Source organism: Setaria viridis, chromosome 7 (genome assembly GCF_005286985.2).
Source record: "Setaria viridis chromosome 7, Setaria_viridis_v4.0, whole genome shotgun sequence".
Taxonomy (NCBI): domain Eukaryota; kingdom Viridiplantae; phylum Streptophyta; class Magnoliopsida; order Poales; family Poaceae; genus Setaria; species Setaria viridis.
This window is the reverse complement of record NC_048269.2, coordinates 20855687-20866145: the sequence shown is the minus strand read 5'-3', so window position 1 is coordinate 20866145 and position 10459 is coordinate 20855687. Positions and strand designations below refer to the sequence as shown.

Below are 10459 nucleotides of genomic sequence, written 5' to 3'. Positions count from 1 at the left end.
TGCAGCTCGGCTCGTTTTTTTGGCTCGATGGCCTCGCTTGTCCATGTCAGATTGTTTTGTTTGGTCTCATGAATCGACTCGATCAAAATCATGTCACATAAGCAAATTATGATGGAAATCCTTCTTAGGGGGTAATTTGATCCAATATTAATAGGTGAAGGTATTAAATTGAGCTAATATAGAAGTTAGGGGGTGGGATGGACAAAGTAAATAGGTGGAGGGAGTAATCATTCTGGCGCATTTGTAAGTTCCAGCTAAGGTCCAAAAAGGAAAGCAGAACCGACTCCGCTGGGGATCGAACCCAGAATCTCTGGTTCCGTAGACCAGCGCCTTATCCATTGGGCCACGGAGTCGTTGCTGTTATAGGAAAGGTAAAATTATTTTAATATTTTAATTACGTTGATCAACAACACTAATCCTGTTATTCAATCTTGCATGACGTATTACAAAAGGCACAGGCATGAGTGAGCACTGATTTCGTTTTTACTCGCACAAGTCTTCCTCGGATGACGAACACAACAGACAAACATAAAGCGATTAACTAATGGAAACGTCCGAGGAAGTTTGACGCCGCCACAAACGAAGTAGGCAAGCGGCCACCATCAGTTCATCAGGGTTCCTCGTCAGCAACCTTCACCGGCGGCTGCACGAACCGTCCCCAGTACCAGTGGCGCTCCCAGACGGCGCCCATGCCCTCGAGCGGCACCCCCTTGGTCTCCGGCAGGAACGCCACCACGAAGGTGGTCATGACGGCGACCCAGGCCGCGTAGTAGATGAAGGTGGCGTACTTGAGCGCGCACAGCATGGAGAGGAACGTCTGCGTGAGCAGGAACGTGGCGCCGAGGTTGACGGCCACGCTGATGCCCTGTCCCGCCGACCGGATCTCCACGGGGAATATCTCGCCGGGGATCACCCACGTCAGCGGGCCCCACGACCACCCGAACGACGCCGAGAACACGCACGTCAGCGCCAGCACCGCGAGCGAGTACGGCCTCGCCATCACGGACCCGCCGTCCCCGCCGATCTGCGAGCCCATGATCCACGCCACCGCGACCTGGCAGATGATCATGACGAACCCGCCGGTCAGGAACAGCGGCCTGCGGCCGTACCGGTCGACGGTGACGGTGGACACGAGCGTGGAGCCGAGGTTCACGGCGCCGAGGATGACGGCGCCCATCAGCGCGCCGTTGCTGCCAAACCCGGCCGTCTGGAACAGCACGGGGGAGAAGAAGGCGATGACGATGACCCCCGTTAGCTGCTGGAAGAGCGGAATCGCCACGGCCATCGCCAGGTGGGGCCGGTGCTCCCGCCGGAGGATCCTCCGGAACGCGCCGTCCTCGTGGGCGCGCGCCGCCGCGACGGCGCGGGCCACGTCCTCGAGCTCGGGGTCCACGTCGGCCTTGGGGCCCCTGACGCGGCGGAGCGCGGCGCGGGCCTCCTCCACGCGGCCGCGGACGATGAGGCTGCTGGGGGTGTCCGGGATGAGCAGCGCCCCGGCGAGGATGACGGCGGCGGGCGCCGCGGCCAGGCCGAGCGAGAGGCGCCACCCCCACGTGGGGATGCGCGAGGTGCCGTAGTTGACGAGGTTCGCCGCCAGGTTGCCGATGCTGAGGAAGAGCTGGAACCCCGTCGTGAAGGCGCCACGCCACTTGGGCGGCGCCGTCTCCGCCAGGTACACCGGCGCCGCCTGCCATTGCCATGCAACATCACGTCACGTCATGAGCTCGTGCATCCAACGTTGTCACGCACGTACGTATCATCGTGATAGACAATAATCAGTCTACTTGCAAAAGGTAACTTAATGACAGGTGTTGATTAAAGTTGAGTCCAAGAGGTTAGAGAGTGATAGAAAGGACAGCCAACTACTCCAAGAAAGCCGGATGCGTGCACGAGCGTTGCAGCTATCGATCTAGATGACGCGACTAGGCATCCACTATTCAGTCAGCCGGGGCTTGAGATCGATGGGCTGGCTCAAAACCAGCCACTAGCCCTAGCTACCTCTTTCTCTCGAGGGACAGCGAGCAAACAAAGCAGGACGGCACGTCGCAACAACCCTTCCGATCTTCGCGTGGTTACTGTTACGCTTTAATTTGGCCACGGCCAACTACTCCCCTTGGTGGACAGCACTTATCAGTTATCACTCCATGTCTTCTGTGGGAATTTTACCTAGGAGTATCCGTCGTGCTACCAAACACTTAACCTCAGTGAAACAAAATACTATGTTCGCATCAGTTCAGTTGTCACGGAGTACGCAGACCATACCTCTTTCTTTAAAAAAAATCAGTTCAGTTGAAAAAAAAATAGACACCTTTTCAAAACCACAATGAAGGCAATTTTATACAATTTTCCTGCAACAACAATTTCAGCTTTCTATTGGAGTTCCTATCAAGAAGAACGCTAAGTTGTACTGCTACTTGCAACAACAATTTCAGTTTCCAATTGCGAAATTAGGATGGAAGCAGTACATAACATTTGGGGATGCACGATAAGGTAGGTATGGCTTGAGGGTTGCGTGCGTAGGTTTGTAGCTTTATCTCTATCTAATATTAAAGCGCGATTGTTTCTTCCAACCGTTATGGTTGTTTTGCAAAAAAAATTCCTCAGCTTTTTTATAATCAACATGCAGTCCACGAGGTCATCCGGCGCTTGCGCGTGTTGCAGCAGCCGCCCACGGCAATACTCTTGGGCAAGGAGAACACCAATAGCCTGCCACCTTGGCCTTGCCTGTGGCGCCGCCAGCGCCACACACCTCGACGTGCTCGCCTCCGCTTCTGCGTCCATCGAGCCTGCGCACCGCATCATCTACCACCGCTGCCACCTCGGCCTCGTCGGCTCCGCCCCCGCGCTTCCCGCCTAGCCGCATCATCCGCCACCATGAGCCGCCGGGTAAGCAGGGCTCGCCCGCGCGCCCCGTCCAGCCGTCCGTTGTGGAGGTGCGTCGGCCACCTGCTCAATGGACGGCCACCTACTCAATGGAGGCAAGAACTCCGTGTTCAATGAGCTCATTGCCTCCATCCCCTGATGCCCATCGGGAGAGAGAGCCCGAGCACCGCCTCCGCCAGGCTGCTGAGTGGGTCGTTGACACCACCAAGATGCGCGCTTGCTAGTGAGGATCTGCAGCCTGGCCATCGAGCGCTCATCGTTGGCCTAGATAAATGCACATGTGGCTACCTTCTGATTTGCTTGGGGAGGATAAGATAAGGTTTGTGAGTGAGAATAGATGTGTTTTGCGGCTGCCTAGTGATTTTCTTTGGGAGGACAAATTTGTTCTTGGGTTGCCGGGTCGAAGGGAAATAGTAGCCTGATGTGCTTTTTTTCTTTGGTCCTTTTATTTTTTTAAGGGCTGCTAGGTCAGCATGGGCTAGAATTTGAGTTAGTGCTGGACCCACAAAATTCACTACGGGTAAAGAAAAAAAGGAAAAGGGTCCAATTTAATTCTGCAGGTCCTAAACATATGCATGGAGCCACAATGGTAACTGTGACGTACCCGTCACCTATGAAGCTGTTGGGGGAAAATATTAACGACCTCCTTATACCTCTTAAAACAACAATCATAAAGGCTCAGACCCACCTGTGGTAATAGAATTCTCCGCCGACCCGGCATGGGCAAGGAGCATCCCACTCCGCCTTGCCCGACCTAGGGTCCCGGGGTCAGACACGCCCGACCCCTCGCTGGCGAAACTTCGCCTCACCCGACCCACGGTCCTAGGGTCGGATGCGCCCGACCACTCGCCGCAAGGCTCCGCCTCGCCCGACCCCGGGCGTAGGGGGTCGGACTTATCCGAGCCCACAAGACAAGGGTCCGCCTCGGGCGCAGACTGGCGGACGAGGGCGCGGATCTCATGGGCCCCCGCTGATCTTGCCATAAATGCATCGCGGCTCTGGCACGCAGAAAGGCACCCACGCTCCTCAACGTGACCCGCCATAAGTACCCGTGCAGTACGCTGTAGCCACGACCGCACAGTTTACAGCGGCCGCGGCCTCCCCTGATTCGTCGTAGGGTACTCATTGCATGCGTCGCCCAGTGCAAGAGGGAGCGCCGCCCGTTCTCGCGCTCAGCCTATCCGGCAACAGGGACACGACGTTCGTGTTCCACGGGCCGTGGCAACTGTGCACGTTGGGGGCGCGTCCGTGTCGCCGGATAGGCTGAGCGCGAGAACGGGCGGCCTGCACTGGGCAACGCATGCAATGAGTACCCTACGGCGAATCAGGGGAGGCTGCGGCCGCTGTAGACTGTGCGGTCGTGGCTACAGCGTACTGCATGGGTACTTGTGGCGGGTCACGTTGAGGAGCGCGAGCGCCTTTCTGCGTGCTAGAGCCGCGGCGCATTTATGGCGAGATCGGTGGGAGCCCACGAGATCCGCGCCCTCGTCTGCCGGTCTGCGCCTGAGGCGGACCCTTGTCTTGTGGGCCTGGATAAGTCTGACCCCCTACGCCCGGGGTCGGGCGAGGCGGAGCCTTGCGGCGAGGGGTCGGGCGCATACGACCCTGGGACCGTGGGTCGGGCGAGGCGGAGTTTCACCAGCGAGGGGTCGGGCGTGTCCGACCCCGAGGCCCTGGGTCGGGCGAGGCGGAGTGGGATGCTCCTTGCCCCTGCCGGGTCGGTGGAGATTGCTATTACCACAGGTGGGCCTAGGCCTTTATGATTGTTGTTTAAAGAGGCATAAGGAGGTCGTTAATATTTCCCCCCAACAGGCACTGTGCAACTTCGTCGATATCCGGAAGAACATTGCGTGTATAGTTTGTAGGTCTAGCAGGCGCATAGGATGTGTGTGGAGTATGTGTGGGTGTAGTGTGTGTTTGTATGTACGTTCAGATACTACAATACTACAATATACCGTAGTTATCCAGCCTAAAAAACCGATTAGATGTATTGGGTGGGGGTTTGAGAGTTAATTATGGAAAAAGTGACGATTCATTACGACTAGAATCGGGTTCATTTGGTTGTGCAGTTCATTAGGCACACATGCTCCAATCCTCTCTGCGGCAAAAGCTAAGAATTTCACATCTACATCTAACAGGAATAATTGACTATCATAAATTAAATTATCATCGAAGCTTTGAGTCGTGTTTAACTATTTATCGAGTTATAAAGGCGTGTTTGTATTTTTTTTCTCCCCATTGCAATGCACAGGTATATTTGCTAATCTATTTATATATCCACAAGACACATCAAGATCAGAGAAAGTCCACTTTGATCATCTATCTCTTTTGTAGCTTTATCTATCTATATATCCACAACCACAACACAGAATGCAGCCTTTTTTGGCGCAGAGGTTGTGTCATTGTTTATGCATCCTCTGCCAAAAAGCTAAGTTACACTATCTCAAGATTGCTTAAATTTTAGTTTTATATATCTTACATTTTATTACAATTCTGTGTAGGACCCAACATGGCTCCAATTCGTACTAGGATGATCACAGTTCAGCCTATGTCAAACCAAGTACCAATCTTTTTTTATTAGAAAAGCAAGTTCTGAAATACTCGAAAATGACTGTTTCCTGTAATGTTTCTAGTCTACTGATGATAGATGTACTGGTAACACTGAAGTGCTCGTAAATCGGTTGATTAGCCACAGATTATTTGGCTGCCGCAAGCTGAACTATCACTAGTGTAAATGTGTAATATACTACTTGTTGACATGAAAGAAATGAATCGGAGTGCCAACTTTACCTGGTTGGTGAAGCCGATACCGAAGCCGAGCAGCATGCGGCCAACGATGAGCATGGCGATGTTGACCGCGGCGGCGTTGACGGCGGCGCCGGCGAAGAAGAGCGCGCCGCCGGCGAGCATGACGGCCTGCCTCCCGACCGCCCTGGTGACGCGGCTGGCGACGAGCGACGCGGCCAGCCCGGCCAGGTAGAGCGACGAGGTGAACGCCGTGAGGGCATGGCTGTCGTAGACGCAGTACTGGTCCCGCCGCGCGGCGGCCATCCGGCGCAGCACCCCCGGGAAGAAGGCGGACAGGAACGACTCCATCGCCGTGACGCCCCCCGAGATGCCGATGTCGTAGCCGAAGATGAGGCCGCCGGACGCCGCCATGAGGCAGGTGACGACAACGGAGAAGGTCACGCGGCCGCCATAGTCGGCGGACGACGCGCCACCGGCCACGGCGAACCCACCCCCGGCCATGCCTGCAGCTCACTGCCTCGCTCGCAGTCACGCGCAGGCTTACCTACTGCGAGCAGTCGTCACGGAACGGCTCGGCTGATGCACTGGGGCAGTGTGGCCAGGTGCTGCGGTACTTATACAACTGACATGTTCTGCTTCAACGTCAGCCTTCGTTAGGTGAGCGCCTTCATTTCCTCACGACCTCACCAAATTATTCGATCCTCCAGCAAGCCTTAAAATTGTGCCTGAGAAACTCGTCGCTACCCCTCTGACCGCGACGTGTCGAGCAACAGAACGAAGCACTCAAGCACCTGCAGTCGGGGCCACTTTCGGAGCGACAAAATTAAGCAGCGCGGCCGGGGCGATGGATGTCGGCCTGTGGTTGGCACTCGTGGTGTGATGGCGCGCTCGTGGGACTTAGAGCTGTTTGTTTGAGTTTAGTTTCTCACTACGAAAAGTAGAAGTTGAAACAAACAGTAAATTTTTTATGTAGCTTCCGAAAAACCAAAAGTTCAGAAAAGCTGAGTTTATATAGAAAGCTAAAAAGGTTTAATTTTTCAAACTTTTCGTAGCTTTTTGAGCCTATAAAGCTAAACATATGAAAAAAAAATCAGCAGCAACTTTTCAAAAAAATTCAAAAGCTGCAGTTCAAATAGACCCTTAGCCTTGGTGTCAAACCATGCGTGCCGGCAGGTGTTGCTGCGCCTAAAAAAATAAAAAAAGAAAGAAATAATAGGGGATATCCTCAAGGAAACGGCAGAGTAAGAAATTCAGTAGATTACTGATGGGCCACCGGAACTCAATGGATAAAATGAACTGGGGGAACGTCGTCGATTGCGTGCGTCATGCAGCTGAGCGGCCCAAGAACAAGACAAGATGATGAGGCTTGGGTCCTGTGGGCTGAGACAGCTTTGTGGGCCTCTCACTCTTGTTTATCAAAAAGGAAAAAGTTCTTTTGATGTCCCTCATCCATCGCTGAAGTCTGGCTTGTCCCTCGTCCGCAAAACCGGAAATATGGCATCCCTCATCTATCTAATTCGTTTATTTTTGTCCCTCGCTAGTTTTGACGGTGGTTTTGCATGACATGGCAGTGGGCCCTGTCGGATTTATAAGTCCAGCAGTCCACGAGGGGGTTACCCAAGTGGTTGATTATAGGTGAGGGCGATTGCGAAACAAGAACTCGAAGGTGATCATGAGAACACGAAGGAGACACAGGGATTTTAGACACGTTCAGACCTTCGGAGAGTAATACCCTACGCCCTGTATGCTGGTGGATCGTATTGCTCAATGTTTCGATCTGATGATCCGGTGTCTGTTGCCCCTAGGAGGCGCCCTTGGCCGCCTTATATAGTATGACGACCAAGAGGTACAAGTCGGTTTGAATCTAATCTACTTGGTATTACATGGAAGGTGATCTAAGTCGGATTACAATACGCGTCCCACAATATCCGGGTAGATTTGGACAGTCTAGTTGCCTTGACGTGTACTCCAAGTAATTTCATGTACTCGGCCGGCATTCCGTGGTCGGGTGGGCCCACTTGTCAGGTCCGGCCAGTATCCTGGTCGGTGGGGACCCGTGGGGTACCTATATCCCTCAAGCCCCCGAGCGATGTGTTGGCGAACAGGAACTTAAGGTCGTCGCAGTGAAGCTTGAATTTAGGTCAGCTGAAGCTGTGATGCCGTCATGGTGATGGAGAGGTTGTGCAGTACTCAAAAAGAAGAAAATCCGAGCGAGCGTAGAGCCAACGCGCAAAGTGAAGACGACCGCCGAGGTAATGGATGCTAGCATCGAGCAGGTCAAAGCGATGGTTACGGAGGGCGTCGCAAGATGCACTCCGTAGGAGTAGCCCCCGAGCATTGAAGCGATTAGAATAATCGATCCAATGGTCAAAAAATGAAGTTGTCTATTGAAGTAGGTCCCAGTGCCTAAGCATAGGAGATAGGCGCAACCACGGAGGCCTGCCGCTGAGAAATAGGCGCCCAAATCTCTCGAGATAAGGACTAAAGCAATGATAGGTAACCGACAAAAAGGTCCTTGTTCACGGGTGTTCTTCGCAGTTGAAGTGGTTTCACAGGGGATATTGTGCACCAGTATTTGAAGATAAGGTCGGACACCACGTGAGTACTGTAGAGTCACAGTAGTATGGAGAGCTCTGCTGTGCACCTTCACGGGGTTACTGTAGAATCTTTGAAGCTAGCCGGCGGTCCGGCTATAAATAGACCTGTCGTTCATCCTGGAGAATCATGGCTCGAGTAATAGGACTGATAAGCTTGACGCTCGTAGTTTTTGATAGGCATAGCATCCACCCAAAGGTCTGATGCTAGAAGAATTCTCGTGAAGAGCACCCAGGTGCTCCTTCCCTTCGTAGTTTCTGTGGTGAAGTTAGGAGGTAACGATGCTAGAAGAATCCTCGTGAGGAAGGTGCATCGTGAATTTTGCACTTTGTCCAGGACACCGCTTAGGGAAGCGTGAAGTGTAGCCTTCTTGCATTGTGCTTTTCTCTTTTTCTGCGTTGTAGCCTCTTATCCTGGGATGTCGTCTATCCTAGAGCTGTTCGCAGTCTTTTCTAATATGTAATGTTGGGGATTTGGTTTTAGCTGACTAAAATATGCATTTATATCCATCTCTAGTATTTTTGGTGCCATAGAGGCGTGTTTTCTTGAACCTGGGATACTGGTCCTCGTGGATGAAGATTGGTTGTACCGCAGAGGTTGGTTGAGTAGAGTTAGGTGCCCAACCATTGAGGGTGAGGACTGGCAGGGCCGCGAAGGTACGCCGAGTAGAATTAGGCGCCCAGCCCCCGAGAATAATGGCTGGTAGGGCCGGGAAGACACGCCGAGTAGAATTAGGTGCCCAGCCCCCGAGGGTGATGTCTGGCAGGGCCGCGGAGGCGCACCGAGTAGAATTAGACGCCCAGCCTCCAAGAGTGATGGCTAGCAGGGCTGGGGGGACGCCAAGTAGAATTAGGCGCCCAACCCCCAAGAGTGATGCCTGGCAGGACTGCGGAGGCACACGGAGTAGAATTAGGTGCCCAACCCTCAAGGGTGGGGACTGGCGTAGCCGCGGAGGCACGCCGAGTAGAATTAGGTGCCCAGCCCCCGAGGGTGATGTCTGGCAAAGCCGCGGAGGTGCGCCAAGTAGAATTAGGCACCCAGCCCCCAAGGGTGATGTCTGGCAGGGCCGCAGAGGTGCGTCGAGTAGAATTAGGCACCCAGCCCCTGCGGGTGATGTCTGGCAGGGCCGCGGAGGCGCATTGAGTAGAATTAGGTGCTCAACCCCCAAGAGTGATGGTTGGCAAGGTCGCCGAGGCGCGTTGAGTAGAATTAGGCGCCCAGCCTCGAGGGTGGGGACTGGCGTAGTCGCGGAGGCGCGCCGAGTAACATTAGGTATTTGTCCCTGAGGACAGGGGGTGACAAGGCCACAGAGGCGCTCTGTTAAAAATGCAACAAAAAGTCCTAAAGAACCGTTAGGCACACACGGTGTTAACGGAAGGGTTTGCAGATTCTGCCTCGCATGTTTGCACAGTGCTAATGGAAGGTTTGCGATTTCCATCCGTAATTGATGTCGTCATCTCCCTTAAAAGCGCGAGTGGTGTGGAATCGTTGCCACTCATATCTTCAACCTTTCGCAGCGCCGCTACCTTGAGCTCACTAAGTGCTCCGCCGTCACCTTCGTGAACCCTAGGTTGCGCCGCCACATTCCCTAATTGTCTCACGCATGTGCCGCCACCTCCACCTGAGCTGCTACACCATTGCCGCCCAAGCTGCTGCATTGCTTTATGTGCAACAAAACCCTAGTGCTCTTTAGATCCAAACCAGAAGCTCGCAAATCAATGGCGCAGTTCAATGCCCCAGCTCCTTTGTTGGTGTGGATGAAGAGCGTGATGACGTAGGAGCGGATTCAGTCCCTTGTCGACCGCGGGCTCCTTGGTCCGCAAGAGCTGCTCAAGTAAAAGCCCACCACCGGTCAGGAGTTCCTGTCCGAGGACACGGCGGAGGTGGTGGTCTTCACGCTGTTCTTCGAGTGCTGGTTTGGGATCCCCACTGGAGATTTCTTCCATGGCCTCCTCCACTACTACAAGATCAAGTTGGTACACCTTAACCCTAACTCAATCTTGTATATTTCTGTCTATATTCATGTATGCAAAGCATACTTAGGTATCCCTCAACTTCAATTTATGACACTATCTTTATCAGTTGAAGATCGTAAATACAAAGGGTAGAAAGGATATGGTTATTTGGGGGGGGGGCTAGATTCTCATTGCACCCCAAGAAGGTGCATGAGTACTTTGACCTTCAGCTGAAGGATTCCCACACGGGGTGGCATGCCAAGTGGTTTCTCATTGCC

The 10459-nt window shown here is 53.5% G+C and overlaps 1 protein-coding gene and 1 non-coding gene across 2 annotated transcripts; both read right to left on the bottom strand.

The window, feature by feature from the left end:
* Window positions 1–280: 280 nt before the first annotated feature.
* TRNAR-ACG (transfer RNA arginine (anticodon ACG)) lies at window positions 281–353 on the bottom strand. The gene has a single exon. It is a non-coding gene; the product is annotated as a tRNA-Arg (tRNA).
* A 46-nt stretch (window positions 354–399) lies between these two features.
* On the bottom strand, window positions 400–6234 carry LOC117862898 (sugar transport protein MST1). Its single transcript, XM_034746449.2, has 2 exons — window positions 5674–6234; window positions 400–1687 (listed from the first exon to the last, which is right to left on the bottom strand). Exons 1-2 carry the CDS (start codon window positions 6130–6132, stop codon window positions 611–613), a joined length of 1536 nt encoding a protein of 511 aa, XP_034602340.1. The 5' UTR covers window positions 6133–6234; the 3' UTR covers window positions 400–610.
* Between the last annotated feature and the right edge of the window lie 4225 nt (window positions 6235–10459).

Excerpts from the sequence above, each read along its gene's own strand:
- LOC117862898 (XM_034746449.2), bottom strand. The coding sequence starts at position 6,132 with ATGGCCGGGGGTGGGTTCGCCGTGGCCGGTGGCGCGTCGTCCGCCGAC. Across the intron at positions 1,688-5,673 it reads GTATCGGCTTCACCAACCAG|GCGGCGCCGGTGTACCTGGC; the intron begins GTAAAGTTGGCA and ends TGGCAATGGCAG.